The sequence below is a fragment of the Heliconius melpomene genome, chromosome 13, assembly GCF_056956725.1.
Source record: "Heliconius melpomene rosina isolate 202511_hmr_F chromosome 13, ASM5695672v1, whole genome shotgun sequence".
Taxonomy (NCBI): Eukaryota; Metazoa; Arthropoda; class Insecta; order Lepidoptera; family Nymphalidae; genus Heliconius; species Heliconius melpomene.
The window spans coordinates 4,094,508-4,121,252 of NC_140401.1; the positions used below are offsets into that span (position 1 = coordinate 4,094,508).

Consider the following 26,745-nt stretch of genomic DNA (forward strand, 5'->3'; position numbering starts at 1 on the left):
AAGAGTATTACCTACTAAACAAAAGAAAATCATAAGGAAAATTAAATGATTATAAATTTATGCAGATAATTTCGAACATAAACAAAATAAGTGAAAAAAATGAGAGAAAATAATGGTCTAAGCCTGAATTCGCATTCAGGCGCGTAAGACAAAGCTTTTGATATTTTAAAGTAAGGTAAGATAATAGAACAAATGAAATAAGTGGTACATTTGAAAAAAAATATATATTTTTACCTAAAAATATATTAAGCTCAATATTTTTATAGAGGCCAATCATGGCGCAGGGGCACAAAGTGTGTTGCAAAATCGACTAGTTGTGGGTTCGATCCCCACTCGAGAAAATCAAATATTTATTTAAATTTATATTTTCATTTCTTCGCTCTGGTGTCAACACAAAGCACGGCGTTGAGTTCGCCACCCAACACGCAATGCATCCAGAATTCTGTGCAAAGTGCCTTAACACGAAGTTCCCTCTGCCTACCCCGCTGTTTGCGGGATACAGCGTGAAGCTGATTTAATTTTTAAAAAAATTATATAAGATGGATAATTTGATGAGATAATATGGGACAGATAATAGACTCTCCGAATAGATATAGCACGTTTTTATGTTTTAATGATAAATAGTATTATCGTGCCGTGTGACGTCACAGTGATCGACATATATAGACGGTCGATAGAGGCTCTCGCGCACATTGCAAGTTTATCCGCGAGTGACTTGCGCACTGTCGTAGCAATATTTTATTTAAAAAAATAATTTGGGAACACCTTAAATAAAATAAATTTAGTGGATAAGTGTTTATTTAGTGTCATATATTTTTGGGTAAGTGACATATTTGATAATATTTAAAATTTCAAATATTTAAGTACTATAAATGTTACATTTTTACAATATATAGTTTTATATTTTTAATATACTTATACTTATAGATGTACTTATAGATGTTTTTTTTTTTCAAAATTAATTTTTCAAAATAATTATGACAAACAGCATTTTAAATCAAAAATTAAACAAAAGTGTAACAGTTTCAATATGCAAATAAATCTGCGATTTTTTCCTACAGTGTAAATAGCAAAAGAATTGTTAAACGAACTTAACAATTCATAGTTTTTGTAATTAGCTTAATAATATTCCAATAAATAATAATTAATACGGTGTAATTATATCGTTACTTTTACCTTGTATATAAGTCAATGCTAAGAAATTGTTTTTACTTAAGAATTTCAATTATTTTGCTCGAGTATTCTGCAGGATAAAATATTTCATTAATTAATTACAAGTTCTGAGACCGCAATCATAAGCGTATATCTACTTAGCGTATGTTTAGTATCGGAATATAAAGAAACATTTATTATCCACATTGTTCCAGAATAATCTATTTAACTAGATATTTACATATATGTAGTATGTGAAAGATAATAAATTTGCAAAAGAAAAAAAACAATAGTCGACCTTTGTGAATATTTTACATCGTATTGTGATTCAACAGAGAATAATTCTATATATTCGGAATTTTTCGGCAGAAAGTGGGAATGGAGTGTCTCACCACTAGGTTCCCTCTGCCTACCCTGCTGTATGCGGGATACAGTGTGAAGCTGATTAATTTGATTTATAATTCTATATATTAATTTTTCCTAAAATGTTGTGTAGCCGATAAATAAAAGTAGGTTTTACATTGACATCATTTCTTTACTTCTAGTGAAGGATAAAGTTTACATCCGCACTTTATTTTTACGAAACATTAATTATTATTAAGATCTAGATACCGTTGATTGCGCAAAAATATATATTTGAAGTATTATAATACTTATTAGATAGGTTGGTTGGTTGTCAAAGTATATGATTTTTAAAAAACATATGGTATATTATTTCGTCTATAGTATATAAAAGATCGCAAAATATGCCTCTAAAGATTATAATTTTGGTATATACACGCGGTAAAACTTTATTGGTTATAAAAACATTATTTTAATCCGGTTTCATCGTGAGGACACCATTAGGAAACTTTATGCTTGCTCAACAACTTTTTTATTTATTCATTTGAACTTGATTTTAGTTTTAGGTTCACTTCATTTTAATTTTATTTTAAAAAGTTTAAGATACCTGCCCAAAACGTAATTAATATAAATAATAATATATGTAAATTGTAGTACCTACGTAGGTAGGTATTTACAAAATGTTACTTAAAAAGTAAGCTTAAAAACATATTTAACAATATATATTTGATTCAATAATACCAATACTATAATTAGGTTAATGATAGCAAAAAATATTGTGCAGATTATATTTTAAAATCTATCTATAACAAATAATAACCTGCCAGGTAGTTTTGTATAGAATTGGCAACACCTACTTTTGTTATTATTATTCTACTCGTTATCAAATATAACAATTAAGGAAGAAGTAGCGATATTATATATTCATAGTTGTTGGCGCTCGTTAAATTTTCCTTTTTTTTCCAAGTGTAGAGTTAGCTGTGACCTTTTTGCAAATGATGCCTAGAAATGAAGATGTCTAAAGGAAAACGTAGCGAATTCCAAACTAGTGCTATGTGAAAGTATCGAAAGGGCCATCTGTAGTTCATATAATTTTCTTTATAACGTGCTCTATGATTTTCTATAGTGTTTGTTCAGTGTCCTTCAAACAAGAACGCGCTTTGGAATGTAAATTTATGTCGAGAGCTAGCTTTTCTTGATGGTCTTGCTGAGATTCACTATCTTGTATTTAAAGCATTTGCTTATATTATCATGGACTTTTTACTTATAGAAATGTGCATTGAGTACAGAATTAATTATAAATCCAGATAATATAAATAAAATTTGTTATTTCATACTTTAATTTTTTCGATAATTAATTGTAACAATTTTCTGTATCCAATAAAGCAAAACAACCTTTTATAATCGTTTAAAAAATATATAGATATTTAATACTGTTTTAAATTTCTAAGTGTGGAATAACATTACACTTTAAAAATGTAAAAAAAGGCCTTTAATTTTTGTCAACATCGAATTAATCATACAGTATTTATTATAGAAGTGGCCATAACAATGATAATAAAGAATTTGAACTTTAGCTAGATTTTGCAATTGATGCATAAATGAAACTGTACCGTAAGATTTTATTATCTATTAAATTTAATATAAACTGTAAACTTGATGGAACTGTCCAATTTTCATTTATTAATTCTTGAGAAATAAATATAAATTTATTACAAATTTATAATATATAAGATAATGTGTGGAGGTTATAAAAATTAAAGCATATACCTACGAGTAAAAATTATTTAAAAACCAGATTAATTTGTATTACCCAAAATCACAATTTTTTTTTACGAGGTCAACTTACTATTGCATCGTAATTTATTAAAAATATGAAATTAGTGACTATTGACCTCGATATACCAACACAAATATTTCTAATCAAACATCGTTGTAGGATTATAAAACGGAACCTACTATATAAAACGGAATAAAAAAAGCAGCGTGACGTTTATCCCGCCGTGTGATAGAATAAAGAGAACTTAGATCCAATCCTCAATAAAAATATGTAGATATATATTACAATTACAAAAAAAAATAATTAAAATTCTAAAATACATCTAATTAGAATTAAATATATGGTAAAATCAAAGCAACATGGTATGGGTAACATTGTTTTCGCAATTAACGAAGGCTTTAATGCTCTAATACTTTTACTAAAATCATTGGCCAATTTGTATATTCAAAATAATATATTAGTTTCACACGGACTTATTCGGTACAAGGTTTCATAGATACTACGAAAGATGGGCGGTGTATAATTAAGCGAAACATAAATCTACTAATAAATTTTTTTTTTGTGGAGTCACTTTTTTATTTTTTTTCTTATTTTAATATTATGTACGTTACGTTATTAAGAGTTATTATATTTTAAAATATTGTTGTAATCAATTAATAAATAATTTTGGTGATATGTATGTATTAATTAAGTAGTAATATGAAACAGCAAATTGCATAGGATATTTTTAGTATCAATAAGTAATGACTATTATTTATTAATATACAAAACCCACTTTCAAACTGTAACTGTAAACTGTGTTCCAAAAGCTGTAGCTAATTCTGCAGTGTACATATCTGAGACCAGAAGTGTTTACTAATACTTTGAATGGAAAGAAAATGATTATTTCCTTTTTTAAATTTTTACTACTTTATTTGTGTAAAAGGCCACCAAGGTTCCATCCGAGCCATTTACTTTCCCGGCCGAAAGGAGAGCAACGAAGTGGAACCTATGCATCGTTATATTATATACATATAGGTCGCATACACACTTACAACTTTGTTTATTTTATTAGTATATAAAATTTATTTAATCTGAAATAAAATATGGAAATAATTTTGACACAATGTCAAAATTATTTCCATATCATAATATCACCGCTATATTCTTTTAGTTTATATTTTTTTTTAACTCCTTTTTGTGTCTTACAAATATCAAGTACACGGAAGACTTTCTGATTGCGTAATATCGTTGTATCCTAAAATCAACATTTCAGTAATTATTTGCTCATTTTAATTGGTTATTACACTTATAATATATAATGTAGAAATAATATTTATCTTTGTCATTGAACAATTTATATTGCGTCATTTGACTCTGGTATTTATTGTTATGGCATACAATTTAAGAAAATAAATATTGAAAACAAGTAGCATTTTAATTAACATCGCACGCCGTGGTTGCACTGGATAGTAAGAATAAACTGAATATTAATTTAAAACAAAAGAATAACAGTTTGAGGCCCAGTTTTTATATAGTTGGACCTAAGTATGGCAGAATACAGAATCTGTACCCATTTGAATTTCTACACTCGGTAAATAGGATTGTTTATTAATAAACGTTAGCTTACCTATAATAAAATACTGATTTTATTATATGTTACTTTGCATGGATATTTACATTATGAACGTGTTGAAGAGCAATGACTCTATGCATATATATTATAAAGAATGCATTACATTCGTATACCACATAGGTATATTTATATATAGTAGACACTGTACAATTAATTTTCGCTCTTGTTAAATGTTAAAAAAATATAAAAACTTATTTTATATAATTATTGAGATATTTATATCATTCAAAATTTAACTGAAATTATACAAATCAATACCATTCGACAGCATAAACTAAAATTAATTTTGTAAACAAAATATACTCTCGCTATCAAGATAAACCCAACGTATCATTTATCTAAATTGGTTCACTGGTTTAACAGTTAAAAGGGAGCGGAGGAACGGACATACATATTAACATACATACGCGCTAAAAACACAACACTTCTTTGGCAGTCGGGTAAAAGAATAAAAAATCCAAGATTACGGTCTCTTAAATATTTTCATAGCATCCGTTCATTACTAAATGTCTAATAGTGAATCCGTTTTGTGGTACCTTAATGTCGCAATTGCTGCGTTTTATAATAATAATTTAGTTTATTACATTGTTTTGTAAGCTTGCAAATGAGATCGCTGAGACAATTTTACTCTATAATTACGACCAAAGTAATAATTATTTCCATGGGTTTTTCTTAAAATCGTGATGAAGACTTCAAAAACTTGGCAGGAAAATACCTGTTTTTATAAAAAACATGTAAAGCTTGTGCTTGATAATTATAGGAACTAAAGTAATTATAAAATTACAATATCGATTGTTCGTTTGTTTTTTACTAATAAAATGGATACTTTGAAATAACAACAAACGTATTTTATTAAAAATGAGTTAATAATAATAGTCGACACGTTTTTTTGGGAAATATACTGACAAAATATCACATAATTAGTTTTCTGGAAAAACTGAATGTTCGCAAAATGAGTTAATATAATAATAATAACTTTTGAGAGGTTTCGAGGTGAAGTTGATTAGGGCTTTCTCATATTATATATGTCGGCTTTACGTGACTCTTAATTTGTGGTTGTACGATATATTTTCGAAAAATATTAAACTACAGAGTTGGTTTTAATAATTTCTTTGTAAGTATTATGTAGCACACATTTATGTCATATTTAATTTTATGTTCAATGTCAAATGCCAGCATGGACTTATAGTAGGTATATAGTTCTAGGGTTGCACTAAATAGAAAAATTAAATTATACAAGTACATAGTTAATTCAACATTTTTAAATTCATATTATTTTATATATATAAATTTATATTTATATTAATAATATATTATTAAATCATTGATTTTGAGATAGTTACGTTTATAATAATCATCCCTTGTACATTAATGATCTTTAGCAACTTAGAAAAAATATTAATATTAAACATTACACCTCTAATAAGGTGAGAGTTATTTATTATTAGATATAATAATTATATATGTAAAATGGTCATAGGCAATCATACTTATCTATAAAATGCAGACATTTATAAGATATCACAAATATTTGTAAGAAATTATAGATTATAGTTATTTTCAATTGTCAAATTGTATAATTTTTAACTTAACTATATTTACTTCCAATGAAGGGCCACATTACACAAGTATCTGTAATATATTGATATTTGCATTTAAATCTGTAACGTTAGCATTCGTAGAACTTCCTGCATTGCATCGTACAGATTCTTAAAAGGCTTACTCATTTTTGTTATTCTTTTATATTTATTTTTCTTAGTGTAGGAAAAGTCAGGTAACTTTTAATATTATTATCTATATATTAATAATATATAAAACAAAAAAAATGTACCTTTTTACGAAAATTACTCGGACGCAGAAGTGTGAAATTTGGCACAGTTTTATTTATGTAAAGAAGGTTTTTCAGTTTTTTTTAATAATGCTTAAAAATATATTAATTTAATAAAATAAAAGTAACACACACTACTATATTACTACATCAACGCGTATTTACCTGTCAGTTGGTTCTCTCGTATTTTTTATATATTAAAAATAACTTTATATACTTATATAAAATTGTGTAATACTATTCCATCCTTATATGAAATACATAACTTATTTATACATCAAATGATAACTGACTATTTTTAGCAAGTAAATGATAATCACTGAAAAAAAAACACATAAGTTAAACAGTAGATCAGTGTTAACATTTAAATTATTTGCTATTTACTAACAATAAAATAAATCCATATAAATACTATATAGTATTTCTATCTAATAGGTAGAGCCTATGATTTGCTACCTACGAATAAGTATCATCCATCCATCCATCAGCCTTTCAACGTCCACTGCTGGACATAGGCCTCCCCTAATTCTCGCCACTCCGTCCGGTCCTGCGCCCTTTGAATAAGTATATTCTTATTATAAAAACTTTGTACATTATCAAGCCACAGCCGCTGTTAATAATTGATCACATAAGATATATAACAATATGAAAAATAAAATAATTTGAATTCAACAATGTCAGATATTACAATTATTCCTATTTGGCGGACGAAAGAAGAGAAGCTATAAGCCACGTTGGTTTAAAGGATGGTTTCTGATAAAAACATAAGCAACCGCAATAATTTTAATTAAATAATAATTTCATTTGAGGATATTTATGGAAATACAGGATAAAAATGATGCTAATGATATATATGTACATATATTTTTTTCCTTAAATAGTGGGTGATAGATATACCACACGAAGGACGCGTGTAAAGGTATGTCGTACCTAATTTTATAAATTAATATGTGTATATTAATTTCTTATCCACATAATGACTTGCTAATATTGTTAGCGCATCATTATTTACATAAAACTCTATTTTAAATATAGAAACGAGTATATATATCTAAACCTTCTACGATTGTTTAAAATATGTTTAGAATATTTTTCAAAGGCATTATGAATTTTATTTTCTACTAGCAACCCGCTCGCGGCTTCGTCCGCTCGTTCAACACAATTATCAATTTTCTCATCTAAATTGCTTTTGTGATCACACAATATTAACATATATCAACATATATACATTAAAAGCTAAAGTTTCAGCGAATTCGATAAAACACAAAATTTTATTCTAAGTATTATATTAATAAACGTCCCGAATAATAGAATTTCGCATATACCTTCCATGTATAAATAATGATGAGTTACAGTTTTATTATAAGTATAGATTTTGAGTATAAGATTATTTGTGCGATTTTTGTGGAATTCAAAATATCTAGCTTCAAAATTCTAAATATCTAGCTTAGCTAAATAAGCAAGGCAACGAGGAGATATCCTAGTATATCTATTTAATCTTGCCAAACAGTCAAATACTGGATGACTTTGTTTTTACTATCATGATGAGTCTTGTTATAATAAAAAAAACCTGATAATAATGCCAAATGCCTGATACATATGTACGTAACAATATGCAGTGGGAGGGGAGAAGCATCAATTATATACAATACTAGCGGCCCCCGCGTGGCTTCGCCCGCTTGTACTATTGTTTATTGGACATTAGTTGGATATTTAGGTATGATTATCTGTTCTGGTGCATACTTTAAAATTGTAATTTAAATCATTTGAGATTTTATTTATTTTTAATCGTTAATTCCGATCCCGGGGTATTCTGAGATAAAAAATAGTTTATCTTACTCTGAAAACTTCTATATATTCCAGTAAAAGTCCCATCACAAGCTAAAATGGTGTCCCAGTTTAGCTGTTCCAGAGATTAGCCCGAATAAAACGGAAAGACGAAGAAAAACAGACAGACACGTAAATTTGACATATAGGTTATGTTGGTAGATGTAAAGATTACGTTGTATTTTCTCTCATATTTCAGTTTTTGTAATTTTGATATTTAAATATTTTTATTATTGTATATATATATACACATGAAATAGTTTTTCACGCGTAAATATTTAGCCTTAAATAATACGAGATTAATTATAATTAATTAATAGAAATTTTGGAATATTACAATGGATAAATATTAAAAATAATAAATAGCAACAGGTATTATTATTTTTAATGGTGATATTAGTAGCCACAATAACATTTTTTTAATTTCACAATAAGCCTACATACTTTGTAATATTTTAGTTATAGTCTATTCATTTGGGCGTGAGACAAAAAGTAAACAATGATAACAAAGTTTCTCAATTTTTTTTTTCAATTTTCAAAGGTTTTCGCTTTTTTATTTCTATTTAGTTTTTGTAGCAAAGAGTTTGCAAATAAAAAAAAATTAATAGGTCTTAAATTTGCATTAGGTATGTGAGCGACAAATGGACTAATAACTCTATATCACGCCAACCGATCTCAATGATTCTTTTTTTTAATTGGAAAGGACATATTTCAAGGGTAGTTTGATGGAAGTTTGGTTAGGTTCTGATTATGGAATCAGGTTGAAATTAAAGGAGTCGGTGTTTTTGTTAAAACATATTTTTTAATGTGCTATAAAGTAGATATATTTATTTATTATTGTTATTATATTATATAGTATATTTAGTGGCGTAGCAATACGGTTAACATTATAGGTAACTAACGTAAAATATATTATGAGTGACTATGAGTGCTTGTTCAAAGAAAAATAAATATAGACGACACATTAATGGCCTTTTGTATTCTAGACGAGATCGATTAACTATTTATCAACAGTTACATGTAAACATACTCGTACATTAGTTATACGTGGGCGGTCGTACGCATTGTTATTATTCCAACTTATGGAGCAAAGTATGGACCCTATGTTATAAGTATAAAAATTAAATTAAATTATATCAGCTTCATGCTGTATGGTGTAGACAGAGGCCCACAGAGTTCAGACACTCTGTTCCTCACTTTTCGCCGTATTCTGGAGGAATTGCGGCATTTTTTTTAAATATTTCATTGCCTCGAGTGGGGATCGAACCGACAACGAGTCGCGTTTACAGTTACACTTCTTGCCCCTTCGCCTCTATGTTATAAGGTAATATAACTAACGTAACTTTAAATATGGATGGGTTAATTATATTAGAAAATGGGCAATCACGTCACTATCATAGACTGCATTCAACAAATACATAGTTATATGGACAATGTGAACAAAATATAAAAGTAAATAGTATTATGGCATAATTTATTTACACTATAAATCGTGCACGAGAGCATAAATTATGAATTTATTGCTGTATGTTTAATATGCATAATTGTTTTTTAGCGTCACGCTGTGTCTGGTTAATAGCAGGGTAAGCAGAGGGAACTTGGTAAACTTGCCTCATTACCAGAGCGCAGAAATGAAAATATTCAATATTTCTTTCACCAAAGCCCACTATGGAGAAATAAATATTTAATATCGAATCCACACTCATCTTTTCAGTCGTACCCTGTCTTGTGCCCCTGATCAACGAAGACGTCAATAAAAGAGAATAGGATTATTTATATGTAAAAGAACTTATTTTAAATTTAAATGAATGTTTTTTGAATTTAACTTTTATAATGCTAATTAGAGACAATAAATGCTTTACGAAGTTAAGTTAATGTTCTATTAATAAAATGATTAACTAATGCATGCATAAATGTCCGAAATCCGTATTTCATTTATTAACTACTTGTAGTTGCTAATCTCAAATACATCTATAGTAAGAGTGGCTTTTTGACGTTTAACATTAATAAGACTTTATGAATTAATCTGCTCTATATCTTGATTTATTTCAACATAATTACTAACTTATATTCATTTACTTTATTATACATTATACAATTTTTTTCTTAATTTTACAATTCGAGGTATATTTTTTCCTTTAAGATTGTATTAAACTATTTGCCACGTGCCGTCTACTTATAATTATATAGGTTTATGTTTTAATAAAAAAATATACATTTTATATCACGATACAGTATTAAGTATATATTTAAATATATATTATATGTAAGTATATTATTAACGATTTACAAATACATAAAAATATTTAGTGCGAATAAAAAATGGATTAACACATTTTTTATGAATATTAGGTGAAGTAAAATATAAAATAAAGTAGAACTAAAAAGTAAAGAATAAATAAAAAGTATATTGAAGTTTAAACAGGTTTATCCTGATCGGCCATTTGTAATTTTCCACAGAACCTGTATATTATACCTGGTTTTTATATTTCTTTTGTTATTGCAATCTAATTACATGATACGTCGTATTAAGAAATAAAAATGCTAACGTTAGGTCTGACTCACGGGGATTCACAGTTCATATAAGTAATTTATGTCCGTATTTCTAAATCGCTTTCAAGTCGCTTACAAGATATTTTTAGCAATCATCCATCCATCAGCCTTTGAAGGTCCACTGCTGGACATAGGCCTCCCCCAATGCTCGCCACTCCACTTTTAGCAATAAAAAAAAATAATTTAAAACATCTGTCACGGTAAAAAAATAATGGGGAGTTGGTAATTTCGCTTATCCTCTTAATAATTATCTTAAGAAATGCAAATATACATACATGTCAATTCGCGCATATTCTTTTAATAAAATGGCGGGAATAAAAGATATTGTGATGAATGACATCACATCTAGTTTAGTAATATTAAGACTGTAAAGAGGCCCAAAAAGTGGTTATTTACATAAAAACTTAAACCGAACACTATTTCAAACAGTGATATAGCGACCAAACGTATGTATGCACTAGTTATTATCGTCCAGTTTGGAGTAATGTCATGGTCATAGCGTTAGGGAAACACAGGGCCATCGCTCACGGCTCCCTACCAGCAGCCTAATCTTACGTCGTGTGTATGCAACACCTCGCTCGCCTGCTGTCAATGCGTAATAAAACTGCTGCATGGAAGTTCTGCTTAGGGCTGGAAATCGTACAACTTAAGCACTAATAAATCTCAATATATTATAATTGATAAGCGAAACCAGTCGTGGCGCAGGAGTGCCGTTTGGCGAACGAGGTGTCTTAAAACTAGGTTCCCAGGTTCCGTCTGTTTACCCGGCTCTGTGCTGGATACAGCTAAAATAAATCCTAAAGCTCTTCTGAGTAGTGGTAACCTTAGTTCACCGAGACGTCATTCAGTCAAAACAATGCGCGAGTGATTCTATATACATATGTATGGAAGTGGAGAGGATATCCGGAAGTTTCAGTGGACAGTAGTCGATATATCATGACTTCATCAGCGCGACCCACATATACACTTTTTATAAAGTGTATTTTCTCTTTAGTTAGTAATTTATTGAACTAAGTAAAAATATTGATATTTTTATTATTAGAGGTATGAAACTAGTAGCACACATATTGCGTTGTATATTTAATAATAATATAGTATATTTTATATTTTTCTATAAAAAAAAGCAAGTTAAAAAGCTCGTATTTTATTTTTAGATAATTTAAAGAAATCAGAATATTAAATTTGTTTTTCATATTATCCCACACAAGAGTTGGTTGGACATGCTCTTAGGTAACGCGGACCCTGGCACCAATATTGAAGTTCAATGGTGATAGTATTATGTTAATGTTCAAGGACATTTGTGTCATAAAAAGCTGAACATATTCATTGAGAATTCCAACTTTCACAATGTTAAATTTCATAATGAAGGTTGAATTATAATGTATTAAGCTATAGCTTTACTAAGTTACGTCTTTCCTTTAAATCGATTTCAATATGTTTTTATTTTAATATCATATATTTTTATATTATTGCCATACTAATATATAATAGCTGTTATACAAACGTAATTATAATGTACACTATTCGTTAATATCTCAGTTTTATTAATGTAGTAGAAAATTAAGAAATCTAAAGCTTAATTTAAAGAAGAATAAAATTGAATTATTAAGTGATACGTAGCATAAATAATGTTTGTATAATTATATGGGATTAAGTTACATTCAAGGTCTTAGAACTCACTCATTTAGATTTAAACTAAAATGTGTAATTAAAAGGTCAGAGTGCAATAACAGTATAGTCAATTCATGTAATCATCGATGATTTTTTAAACTGACCATGTGTATGTAACTGTATTTTAATAATTATGGCCTCTTGAACTATGAAGAAATAAGAATACACTATGTTTGCCTTTTCAAATATGAAAAAGAAAACAAAATAGATAGAACTGTGACTGTAAATGCGACGGTTGTAGGTTTGATTCCTACTTGAGGGAATGAACTATTAAGGCAAGAGTGCGGCGTTGAGTTCCGCCTATAACACGGAATGCTCGAAGCATTCGACGGAAAATTAATAATGGAGTGTCTTAACACTATCTAAGTACAGCGTGAAGCTAAATAAGAAAAAAAAATAAAACAAAATTGACAATATAATATACGAGTACGTTATATGCAAAGTAAAAAGAATTAAGATAATATATTATTACTTGAAATATTTATTATTACCATTAAAGTTTTTTTTGTTAAACGTAATATGTTTTCGTATTGAAGTAATAGACTTGGTATAATTATATTGAACTTTGATAAACAAAAAAGCAGGAAGTACACGTCTCTAACATATCAAATTATTATATAAAAGAATTTAAACATGGATTATAAATTTAAAACTTATATATACATATATATATAAAAAAAACATTTTAGCATAAAGTACCACGCGTTCTATACATATAAAGAATTGCTAACAAAAGTAGTAATAATATGTTTATCGTGCCCATGTCTATTTAGCACTCACTTCACTTTACATATTCGTAAGTACACAAGCGTAACTAAGTCGTAGTATTAAAGTTGTAATTGTAGATAGTAGACAGAGAAAACCTAGTTTTAAGACAGTCCGTTCCCCATTTTCCGCCAAATTCTGATAGCATTACATGTTAAGCGTTGGAATGTTTTGACACTACAGCGAAGAAATGAAAATATTAAATATTTCATTTCCTCGAGTGGAATCGAACTCACTACCTATCGCGTTTAGTGTCGCACGTGCCCTTGTGCCACTCACTACTCCTTCAAAAAATTTCCTTAAACTTGTATAAAATTGCTTCGGTTTCATGATAACTATCCATACCTATATTATAAATTCGAAAGTAACTCTGTCTGTCTGTCTGTCTGTCTGTCTGTCTGTCTGTCTGTCTGTCTGTCTGTCTGTCTGTCTGTCTGTCTGTCTGTCTGTCTGTCTGTCTGTCTGTCTGTCTGTCTGTCTGTCTGTCTGTCTGTCTGTCTGTCTGTCTGTCTGTCTGTCTGTCTGTCTGTCTGTCTGTCTGTCTGTCTGTCTGTCTGTCTGTCTGTCTGTCTGTCTGTCTGTCTGTCTGTCTGTCTGTCTGTCTGTCTGTCTGTCTGTCTGTCTGTCTGTCTGTCTGTCTGTCTGTCTGTCTGTCTGTCTGTCTGTCTGTCTGTCTGTCTGTCTGTCTGTCTGTCTGTCTGTCTGTCTGTCTGTCTGTCTGTCTGTCTGTCTGTCTGTCTGTCTGTCTGTCTGTCTGTCTGTCTGTCTGTCTGTCTGTCTGTCTGTCTGTCTGTCTGTCTGTCTGTCTGTCTGTCTGTCTGTCTGTCTGTCTGTCTGTCTGTCTGTCTGTCTGTCTGTCTGTCTGTCTGTCTGTCTGTCTGTCTGTCTGTCTGTCTGTCTGTCTGTCTGTCTGTCTGTCTGTCTGTCTGTCTGTCTGTCTGTCTGTCTGTCTGTCTGTCTGTCTGTCTGTCTGTCTGTCTGTCTGTCTGTCTGTCTGTCTGTCTGTCTGTCTGTCTGTCTGTCTGTCTGTCTGTCTGTCTGTCTGTCTGTCTGTCTGTCTGTCTGTCTGTCTGTCTGTCTGTCTGTCTGTCTGTCTGTCTGTCTGTCTGTCTGTCTGTCTGTCTGTCTGTCTGTCTGTCTGTCTGTCTGTCTGTCTGTCTGTCTGTCTGTCTGTCTGTCTGTCTGTCTGTCTGTCTGTCTGTCTGTCTGTCTGTCTGTCTGTCTGTCTGTCTGTCTGTCTGTCTGTCTGTCTGTCTGTCTGTCTGTCTGTCTGTCTGTCTGTCTGTCTGTCTGTCTGTCTGTCTGTCTGTCTGTCTGTCTGTCTGTCTGTCTGTCTGTCTGTCTGTCTGTCTGTCTGTCTGTCTGTCTGTCTGTCTGTCTGTCTGTCTGTCTGTCTGTCTGTCTGTCTGTCTGTCTGTCTGTCTGTCTGTCTGTCTGTCTGTCTGTCTGTCTGTCTGTCTGTCTGTCTGTCTGTCTGTCTGTCTGTCTGTCTGTCTGTCTGTCTGTCTGTCTGTCTGTCTGTCTGTCTGTCTGTCTGTCTGTCTGTCTGTCTGTCTGTCTGTCTGTCTGTCTGTCTGTCTGTCTGTCTGTCTGTCTGTCTGTCTGTCTGTCTGTCTGTCTGTCTGTCTGTCTGTCTGTCTGTCTGTCTGTCTGTCTGTCTGTCTGTCTGTCTGTCTGTCTGTCTGTCTGTCTGTCTGTCTGTCTGTCTGTCTGTCTGTCTGTCTGTCTGTCTGTCTGTCTGTCTGTCTGTCTGTCTGTCTGTCTGTCTGTCTGTCTGTCTGTCTGTCTGTCTGTCTGTCTGTCTGTCTGTCTGTCTGTCTGTCTGTCTGTCTGTCTGTCTGTCTGTCTGTCTGTCTGTCTGTCTGTCTGTCTGTCTGTCTGTCTGTCTGTCTGTCTGTCTGTCTGTCTGTCTGTCTGTCTGTCTGTCTGTCTGTCTGTCTGTCTGTCTGTCTGTCTGTCTGTCTGTCTGTCTGTCTGTCTGTCTGTCTGTCTGTCTGTCTGTCTGTCTGTCTGTCTGTCTGTCTGTCTGTCTGTCTGTCTGTCTGTCTGTCTGTCTGTCTGTCTGTCTGTCTGTCTGTCTGTCTGTCTGTCTGTCTGTCTGTCTGTCTGTCTGTCTGTCTGTCTGTCTGTCTGTCTGTCTGTCTGTCTGTCTGTCTGTCTGTCTGTCTGTCTGTCTGTCTGTCTGTCTGTCTGTCTGTCTGTCTGTCTGTCTGTCTGTCTGTCTGTCTGTCTGTCTGTCTGTCTGTCTGTCTGTCTGTCTGTCTGTCTGTCTGTCTGTCTGTCTGTCTGTCTGTCTGTCTGTCTGTCTGTCTGTCTGTCTGTCTGTCTGTCTGTCTGTCTGTCTGTCTGTCTGTCTGTCTGTCTGTCTGTCTGTCTGTCTGTCTGTCTGTCTGTCTGTCTGTCTGTCTGTCTGTCTGTCTGTCTGTCTGTCTGTCTGTCTGTCTGTCTGTCTGTCTGTCTGTCTGTCTGTCTGTCTGTCTGTCTGTCTGTCTGTCTGTCTGTCTGTCTGTCTGTCTGTCTGTCTGTCTGTCTGTCTGTCTGTCTGTCTGTCTGTCTGTCTGTCTGTCTGTCTGTCTGTCTGTCTGTCTGTCTGTCTGTCTGTCTGTCTGTCTGTCTGTCTGTCTGTCTGTCTGTCTGTCTGTCTGTCTGTCTGTCTGTCTGTCTGTCTGTCTGTCTGTCTGTCTGTCTGTCTGTCTGTCTGTCTGTCTGTCTGTCTGTCTGTCTGTCTGTCTGTCTGTCTGTCTGTCTGTCTGTCTGTCTGTCTGTCTGTCTGTCTGTCTGTCTGTCTGTCTGTCTGTCTGTCTGTCTGTCTGTCTGTCTGTCTGTCTGTCTGTCTGTCTGTCTGTCTGTCTGTCTGTCTGTCTGTCTGTCTGTCTGTCTGTCTGTCTGTCTGTCTGTCTGTCTGTCTGTCTGTCTGTCTGTCTGTCTGTCTGTCTGTCTGTCTGTCTGTCTGTCTGTCTGTCTGTCTGTCTGTCTGTCTGTCTGTCTGTCTGTCTGTCTGTCTGTCTGTCTGTCTGTCTGTCTGTCTGTCTGTCTGTCTGTCTGTCTGTCTGTCTGTCTGTCTGTCTGTCTGTCTGTCTGTCTGTCTGTCTGTCTGTCTGTCTGTCTGTCTGTCTGTCTGTCTGTCTGTCTGTCTGTCTGTCTGTCTGTCTGTCTGTCTGTCTGTCTGTCTGTCTGTCTGTCTGTCTGTCTGTCTGTCTGTCTGTCTGTCTGTCTGTCTGTCTGTCTGTCTGTCTGTCTGTCTGTCTGTCTGTCTGTCTGTCTGTCTGTCTGTCTGTCTGTCTGTCTGTCTGTCTGTCTGTCTGTCTGTCTGTCTGTCTGTCTGTCTGTCTGTCTGTCTGTCTGTCTGTCTGTCTGTCTGTCTGTCTGTCTGTCTGTCTGTCTGTCTGTCTGTCTGTCTGTCTGTCTGTCTGTCTGTCTGTCTGTCTGTCTGTCTGTCTGTCTGTCTGTCTGTCTGTCTGTCTGTCTGTCTGTCTGTCTGTCTGTCTGTCTGTCTGTCTGTCTGTCTGTCTGTCTGTCTGTCTGTCTGTCTGTCTGTCTGTCTGTCTGTCTGTCTGTCTGTCTGTCTGTCTGTCTGTCTGTCTGTCTGTCTGTCTGTCTGTCTGTCTGTCTGTCTGTCTGTCTGTCTGTCTGTCTGTCTGTCTGTCTGTCTGTCTGTCTGTCTGTCTGTCTGTCTGTCTGTCTGTCTGTCTGTCTGTCTGTCTGTCTGTCTGTCTGTCTGTCTGTCTGTCTGTCTGTCTGTCTGTCTGTCTGTCTGTCTGTCTGTCTGTCTGTCTGTCTGTCTGTCTGTCTGTCTGTCTGTCTGTCTGTCTGTCTGTCTGTCTGTCTGTCTGTCTGTCTGTCTGTCTGTCTGTCTGTCTGTCTGTCTGTCTGTCTGTCTGTCTGTCTGTCTGTCTGTCTGTCTGTCTGTCTGTCTGTCTGTCTGTCTGTCTGTCTGTCTGTCTGTCTGTCTGTCTGTCTGTCTGTCTGTCTGTCTGTCTGTCTGTCTGTCTGTCTGTCTGTCTGTCTGTCTGTCTGTCTGTCTGTCTGTCTGTCTGTCTGTCTGTCTGTCTGTCTGTCTGTCTGTCTGTCTGTCTGTCTGTCTGTCTGTCTGTCTGTCTGTCTGTCTGTCTGTCTGTCTGTCTGTCTGTCTGTCTGTCTGTCTGTCTGTCTGTCTGTCTGTCTGTCTGTCTGTCTGTCTGTCTGTCTGTCTGTCTGTCTGTCTGTCTGTCTGTCTGTCTGTCTGTCTGTCTGTCTGTCTGTCTGTCTGTCTGTCTGTCTGTCTGTCTGTCTGTCTGTCTGTCTGTCTGTCTGTCTGTCTGTCTGTCTGTCTGTCTGTCTGTCTGTCTGTCTGTCTGTCTGTCTGTCTGTCTGTCTGTCTGTCTGTCTGTCTGTCTGTCTGTCTGTCTGTCTGTCTGTCTGTCTGTCTGTCTGTCTGTCTGTCTGTCTGTCTGTCTGTCTGTCTGTCTGTCTGTCTGTCTGTCTGTCTGTCTGTCTGTCTGTCTGTCTGTCTGTCTGTCTGTCTGTCTGTCTGTCTGTCTGTCTGTCTGTCTGTCTGTCTGTCTGTCTGTCTGTCTGTCTGTCTGTCTGTCTGTCTGTCTGTCTGTCTGTCTGTCTGTCTGTCTGTCTGTCTGTCTGTCTGTCTGTCTGTCTGTCTGTCTGTCTGTCTGTCTGTCTGTCTGTCTGTCTGTCTGTCTGTCTGTCTGTCTGTCTGTCTGTCTGTCTGTCTGTCTGTCTGTCTGTCTGTCTGTCTGTCTGTCTGTCTGTCTGTCTGTCTGTCTGTCTGTCTGTCTGTCTGTCTGTCTGTCTGTCTGTCTGTCTGTCTGTCTGTCTGTCTGTCTGTCTGTCTGTCTGTCTGTCTGTCTGTCTGTCTGTCTGTCTGTCTGTCTGTCTGTCTGTCTGTCTGTCTGTCTGTCTGTCTGTCTGTCTGTCTGTCTGTCTGTCTGTCTGTCTGTCTGTCTGTCTGTCTGTCTGTCTGTCTGTCTGTCTGTCTGTCTGTCTGTCTGTCTGTCTGTCTGTCTGTCTGTCTGTCTGTCTGTCTGTCTGTCTGTCTGTCTGTCTGTCTGTCTGTCTGTCTGTCTGTCTGTCTGTCTGTCTGTCTGTCTGTCTGTCTGACTGTCTGTCTGACTGTCTGTCTGTCTGTCTGTCTGTCTGTCTGTCTGTCTGTCTGTCTGTCTGTCTGTCTGTCTGTCTGTCTGTCTGTCTGTCTGTCTGTCTGTCTGTCTGTCTGTCTGTCTGTCTGTCTTTTACGCAATCAGGGCCAAACCGCTAATTTAATTGTGATAAAATACTCATATAGAGATAATTGAGGGTCCCAGGATGAACGTAGGATACTTTTTTTTCTCATATTTGTAATATTTTCGATATATACCAATATATTAAAATAATTAATTTGACAAGCAATTTATTCCGCCATGTTAATAACAATCGTCGCTACGCGTTGCTAAGCAACGGCTTGCAAAGTTTGCTGTTTTAAGAAAACGTCACCCAAAGTGAGTTTGCTTAATGCATACATGGCGCGCGCCGATATAGATTTGTATACATTAACAAAAATTAGATGATTTCTATAATTTGATATTCATCCTTATGAAAATAAATATAATAGTCACTTTTAGCATTTCATCTTGATGGAAATTATAGTTTACTGTAAAACATTCTAATAAATAATTAAGGAGATCTCACTGATTCCAAACGACTGAGCCTACGAGTGGTATAGTATGACCGACGCGAACGGGCAGATAGACTTTGTTGGTTTTGTAAATTTTTATATATTTTCGAATTACTATTATTTTTTATGTAATTATTTGCTGCTATATAATTAATTTATCTCAGTTCGGTTGTCTTTACCGATGTTATACACTTAAAATGTCGTAATTTTAATAATTTGGGATTTTATTTAATATTGTTCGCAAAAAATAATTATTATTTAATATAGAAAAATGTTTAGTACGCTCGCACGGCAAACTTTAGGTACTTTTTCTAATATTAAGAGTTTCCTTTAGTTACTTTTACTTCTTTTGTTTGTTCATTTCGGTTACTCAGATATTTTTTCTAATAATAAATCTCCACTTATTATTATTATTTAACTTATTTTAATTATTTAGGCTTATATTTTCGCGGGCGTAGCCGCGTCCGGGCCCACTAGTTATTTAATATAGAAAAAAGTTTAGTACGCGCGCACGGCAAACTTTTGTACTTTTTCTAATATTAAGAATTTCCTTTAGTTACTTTTACTTCTTTTGTATGTTCATTTCGGTTACTCAGATATTTTTTCTAATAATAAATCTTCACTTATTATTATTTTTTAATTTATTTTAATTATTAAGACTTATATTTTCGCGGGCGTAGCCGCGTCCGGGCCCACTAGTTATAGTATATTTTTTTACATAGGCATAGACATTTTTTACACATACATACACAAAAATATCCAATCGAAAGTTTTTGCGTCGTATAGAAAATGATAATTAATTGTTATAATAAATACTAATTAATCAAATGTATTTAATTGAATCGCAAATGAAATTTTCAAGGGTACATGTGTGAAGTTGAATGGTAAATTCGCTGGCAAAATGTAACCGTAGAGGGAGCCAGTCCACCCTGACATTCGATAAACTTGACTCGACTCTTGAGAAATTGACCAAATTTCGGCATACCACTATCGAACGTCGTTTTGAAGTCACGCATATAGATTTTTAACATAAAATTATATTATATCGTATGTAAATTGTAAACTAAATGTTAACATCGAAGAATTAATTTATTTTATTAATTAATAAAACACATTGTTTGTTGTTTCAGTGAAAATGGAGTACATACGGTCTATAGTAGATGGCTACCATGATTTGATGGACAACAAAAGTGACCAGAGGGTGAAAGACTGGTTTCTCATGTCTTCACCCCTCCCCACACTTACTATCTGTCTCACATATATATTTATAGTAAAAGTAAGTTTTTGTTTGTTTTTTTACGTATATACCAGGATAGGCAGAGACTAGTGTTGGGACTAATTGTTCTCCGCTTTCTGAAAAATATTAAGTGTTGAGTGGCGTAACTCATCGCTGCGCTTTATCTTTCAGAACAGCAAAACAAAATTATTTTAACATTTACATTTTGTCAAAATGGCTGAAGTTTAAATAACGTATTTTAATACATGGAAAATTATTTTTCCTTATATTAAAATAAGCGATCATTATTGATTGTAACAATTAACGAAATTTACTAATTGAGTTTTATTTATTTACCTTGAACTGAACTTAGTTAAATTGTGCATTACTAATCAAATAAATATGCTTAATAAATATTTTTAAGTTTTATAACAATTATGTTTTTGTGCAATATTTTGCACTCGTAATTATAATTTTATTATTTAATCTATATCCTCTTTCACAGGTTATTGGACCCCAATTTATGAAAAATAGGAAACCATTTGAATTGAAACAAGTGCTTATATGGTACAATCTATTTCAAGTAATATTTAGCACCTGGTTGTTTTATGAGGTAAATAGCTGTCATTGTTAACAACACTGGTTATACAATATATTATGTATTTTATTATCTGTGCTACATTTTTTTTTATCTGCTACGATGTTTTCTTTAGGCTTAATAAAATTGTTTTAATTAAATTGATTAAAATCATAGGAAAATAATTGTTACTAGTGGCCAGTCGCAGTAGCACAAAATGTAATTTTAAGCCGACTGGTTGTAGGTTCGATCCCCATTCGAGGAATTAAAAAACATATTTTAAAATTTATACTTTCATTTCTTCGCTCCAGTTCCGGGGTAATAATTAAGAATGTGCTGTTGATTTGAACTTAGAACATTTTTATTTAATTTTTGTTATAAAAAGTAATAGGTAAATGTTTTGAATATTTCAATATTTTGATAGTACGTAATCGATTTATGTTTTTCTATATACGTTTATATGTTTTGCAGGCTCTCGTTGCTGGATGGTTCTCGGAGAAACGATATCAATACAGTTTTAGCTGCCAACCCGTTGATTATTCAAGGTCTCCACATGCTATGCGGGTGAGCTTTTTGAAATCATTAATTTAATATCTTTACCCCTACAGCCATGGCGCTGGGGCACAATGTAATGTAATCGTCTAACTATATTTTTATAGATATTAGCTATTATAAATACATAACAAATCATATTTAGTGATCTCGAACCGATTCAAATTAAAAGCTAGATCTTATTACCTTCGCAAATTTTATACGAAATAACTTCAATAAATTGTTTTTGTCCTGTTGTTTTTGTTGCTTTTGTCATTTTTTTTAATAAATATGAATATTCATTTGAGAGGCCATAGGAAAATCGATCAAGATATCTAATTAAAGTTTTCCTCATACCTTTTTTTAAAATTTTAGCTCTACACTGTATCCTGCTCACAACAGTGTATGGCAGAGGGAACCTAGTGTTAAAACACTGTGTTTCTTCCCCCACCCCATTTTCCGCTAAATGTTCAAAGCATTTTGTATTGAACGCCGAGCTTTGCCTCGAAATGAAAATATTAAATACTCTTCCTCGAGTGTGAATCGAACCCACAACCTATTGCGACTATGACTGTCCACCTTAAGTTTTCTATATACATACATACATAATATGTTATAAGTATTTACTTATACCTAAAATACTTCAAAATAATAATTTGATATAATCATATTTTTTAAAAAAAGGGTAATTAATACCTTTGCGAAATATGTTATTATTATAAAGGAGTATGTTAAACATGTTTTTTTTTGTTTAAAAATTGATTAAATTCATTAAATACGTACATATTGATTTGGGCATAAAACTTTTTTTTTGTGATCACGTCACGTGTAAGCTATAAAAACTATTCAAATTACGTATAGAAGGTACGATAAGATCCTAAAAAACGAAATAGTGATTTAATGATTACATTAATATTTAAACTGCTATAAAAAAAATAAACTGTGACTATTGTATTGCAAAATAAATCCATATTTATTATTCTAAAAAAGTATAAGTCCATTTATTTAAAGTTTCAAAGAGCCGTGCTGGCGCAAGGCACAGCGTGTGACTGTAAGCGCAACGGTTTTCGATTCCCACTTTGGGGCCGAGGGAGTGAATTATTTTTATTTCCTCTCTTGTAAAAAGACATTGAGTTCCACCGCTCAACTCGCTATGTCTCGAAAATCGGGTGAGAAATGGGGAGTGTATTAACACAAAGTTCCCTCTCACTATCCTGCAATATAGGAGGTATATATAGCCTGAAGCTAAAAAAATAAAAAAATATATTACCTTAAATTATTTTAATATCCATATCGGTATAGTCGCTAATACCCATATTAAAATCTATATAATTGTATGAATAAAGCAGTATTTTGTGCTATCAAAAAATATTTAAAGTAATTCGTATTCGTAATAGTTAAAATTAATTGGATCGGGCTATGACAGGCAAGGCACAAAGCACAAAAAATACAATAAAGATATAAGAAAAATAAGAGTTATAAATTATTTATACTTATAAATTATAATTATTCTCTTTATGAACAGGTAGCGAGAGGCTGCTGGTGGTATTACTTCTCCAAGTTCACAGAGTTCTTCGACACAGTAAGTACCTTAAGTAATGTACCCACGTTTCATTGCCATTGCCTGGCATCACTTTAAATATTAACGTTAAATCCCACATTTTTTTTTTCTTTTGAATAATACGTTTATTTTAAAACAATTGAATATTTTTAAATTAATGATTCCTATTTAAATAAAATAATAAAAACTTAAAAAAATAAGAATGTGTGCGTAAACAAGGCATAACAAGTTTTAAAGTACTGTTAAATTGAATACATAATTTTTTTGTTGTTAGCTTTATCTTATTTATATATTACTGTAGGAAGTACAAAGTATATGTCAATAATAATATAATTAAAATATTTTTTGTTGTAATAATAATGTAATTTTTATTCGTAATTGATATTAAAAATGTTTTTTTTTTCCAGTTTTTCTTTGTATTGCGCAAGAAAGATGAGCAACTCTCCAAATTACACATCATTCACCATGGCATTATGCCCATGTCTGTTTGGTTCGGGGTCAAATTTACACCAGGTAAGTCTTTATAGATATATTTATCGTCCTTTTGCTTAAATATTCACAAACTAATGTAATATACCTATTACAGCTCGAATTATAATAAAAAATAACGTTTTTTTTTATTTTTATAATTGTTTACGACAAGAAGATTCTAGATACAAAATATATAGGATATTATAGATTTTCTTAATCTAAACTTAAATATATTTTAGTTATTTAAAATTTATGTTTTTATAGAGTCATTTATAAATTGATGTAACTGTGCTTGAGCTCTTGACAACATATTTTGTTTGGAATTATTTGCTTTACAAATTCCGCTAACCGGTCATGAATAATCACAAGAAACTGTCTTGCATATTTATGTTGTCGAGACATTTTATGACATAATATGAGCATTTTGAAAATAGAAGAACAGTTTCTAGAATATTTTTAATAGTACTTGCTATATACAATACTAAAATATACGAAAAGTTATGCAAGTGTACCCACTTTCCGCCATATCCTACACATAGCAGGGTAGGCAGAGGGAACTCTTATGTGAAGACGCTCCTACATTCCGCCGAATTTTCGAATCATTGCATGATGAATGGCGAACTCAAAACAGCTCTTGCCTTGGCACCAGTGCGAAGAAATGAAAATAAATTAAATATTTCATTTCCTAAAGTCGCAATCGAACCTACAACCTGTGCCTGCACCACGACTTGCCTTTCAAATTATGCAATTTTAATATAATTTATGAATTGCCCTGAAGCGTATAAGTAACAACTTGTTACTTTTACGCTTGGAGGCCGTCTATAAATTCTAGTAATAACAATAAAAAATATGTAAAATAGATGAATAATAGATATATTTAAGATTTTAATATTTACTGATCAGCATCAGTCCTGGCGCAGGGATACAGAACTGACTGACTGTAACGCGACGATTGTGGGTTCTATCCCCACTCGAGAGAATCAATTATTATTATTTATTATTCAATTTTTTTCCCTCTGACACCAAGGCAAAAGCACGCTGCGTTGAGTATCGGTACTCAACACATGATGAAAAGCCTCGAAAAATTCGACGGAAAGTACGGAATAGAGTGTCTTAACCCTATGTTCCCTCTGCCTATCTTGCTGTGTGTGGGGTAAAGCGTGAAGCTGATTTATTTTTTATTTAATATTTACTTGTCTTTCTTCACCTGTTATATTGAAAACACTCCTAAGTTAATGTTTATAAAGATGTAGTGAAGATTAACAAATAAGAACATAATTATGTTTGTGATAGATGACTTCAAGGTTGGTCCATTAAGAGGTTATTTTCCTCATTTAATAAGCATTTATAATCGATTCATAAAAAAAGTAATGACGTCAGTTAATCAATACTGGTTTTTAATGATGGACGTACTTTAGTGAAATAGAGGCTTGTAGAAGAGTCGACATTAAAAAATATTTCGCAATAGAAAAATACAAAACTAAAATATTCTACGTATTGCTACAGACAAAAATTTTTTACAACATACACGATATAGGAATCTCATTTAATAATTAAAAACAGATTTAATTAATATTTAGATCGAAAATATTTCTTTTATTACTCTTTCTATTATACTAGTTTTTTAAAGAATATAATATATTCTAAATAAGCCTACTTTAATGGACCTGTTTATATTTTTTAAGTGAAATAAAGGCGTTAGTACGCTTGTCACGATACTGTGTACATACTACATACAGAGTAAGTACACACGGCGTAGGATTAAGTTGTTTATTATGATTTACCTCTCATAACCGCATATATTCTTTGTTTCTTTTCTCGAAGGTTCTTAAAAAATATATAAGATTTTAATAGTGCTTTATCAAAGACTCCGTCTTATTGTGCTTGAGAACTTTACATCGTACGTTGAGCTTTATGTTGTATTTTTACAAGTCATGTTAGATAATTGCGTTATAGCAACTTGAATACCTGAAAAAAAATTCGAATACATAAATAATTCTTTTGTATTTAGTATATTAATATATTTAAGTTCATATTTTAACAAAACCAAGTAAATGAGGAAAAAATTATCCAGTGCCATATTATGTAGGATGTAAAATTCAAGGCGGACCGCCTGGTGAGATATTGAACCTGTGATACTATAGGCGTAATAAGAAACCTTCCATAAGCAGTTTAGCGTATATATATAACCTAGATTTATTTTACCTTCTCATAATAATATTTCCTTATGAAATAATTGACTACTTACAATATACGAAAGTAATTTACACAGTGTTTTTGTCGTCACCACTTTAAATGAAACCACAGTTTTAACTACTCTATAAAAACCTAATACAATTAAAACAAAAGAGATTTTATAAAAAAAGAAAAAGGTGATTTTTTAAACAAAATAATTTATAAAATTGACGTTGTAAAATAAAACGCCTTTTGTTAGGACCGAAGCACGCAGATATAAACCTATCAAAGGGGCCTACGCCTCATTCACGAAATCGAGTCGTAGGTATTGGTGGTAAAGTTCAAAGTTGTTTAACCTGTAGTAGTATTTTTGTAGTAGTAAGTGTTTACGTTATTGGTATCTACGCGTAACTGCGTCACACGAAATACAGGTATGGATAAACATCGTGAAATGAAAAAAAATCCTACGTCTAAACTGTTGACGTATCTTAATTATTGTTTTTAATTATGGGTTTGAAATAATTTTCCCAATTTGCTGCTCCCGTAAAAGAAGCGCAGACGCTTCCACCCTGTATATTATTAGTAATGAAATTTAATTTGCGACATAAATATTCAAAATATAAGAACTATTCTTTTAGATCAGTTAAGCACTTTTAATATACACAATATTAAATATTATTAAGGCCGCCGTGGTAAGGGGTATGTACAAGCGTGTGACTGTAAACGCGACAGGTTGTGGGTTCGATGCCCACTTGAGGTAATGAAATATTTGATATTTTCATATTGTTTAGGCAAAGTGGCGTTGAGTTCTGCGTGTTGAGTACACGCAACTCAGTATATATAAGGTGATATATAAAGGTCCCTCTGCCTACCTATGCTATGTGTGACCTACGGGATAAAAAAATTATAAAAATAGTGTTCTTTTTAAAATTATTACAAACAACTCATTCATTATCATCAATCAATTTAAAATCTACTATAATTTATGAGAACATCATTAAAATAGCTTATTAGGGGCTTTATTTAAATATATA

General features: G+C 32.6%; 1 protein-coding gene across 1 annotated transcript in view; it reads left to right on the forward strand.

Moving 5' to 3' along the window:
- The first annotated feature begins 674 nt into the window (after positions 1-674).
- Positions 675-26,745, forward strand: part of Elovl7 (ELOVL fatty acid elongase 7) — a 32,901-nt gene continuing 6,830 nt past the window's right edge. Inside the window, exons 1-6 of the mRNA XM_085196234.1 lie at positions 675-820; positions 20,311-20,456; positions 20,902-21,009; positions 21,445-21,537; positions 23,030-23,086; positions 23,473-23,578. Coding sequence (XP_085052360.1) covers positions 20,316-20,456; positions 20,902-21,009; positions 21,445-21,537; positions 23,030-23,086; positions 23,473-23,578 — 505 coding nt within the window. The 5' untranslated portion in view covers positions 675-820; positions 20,311-20,315. The remainder of the gene's footprint in view (positions 821-20,310; positions 20,457-20,901; positions 21,010-21,444; positions 21,538-23,029; positions 23,087-23,472; positions 23,579-26,745) is intronic.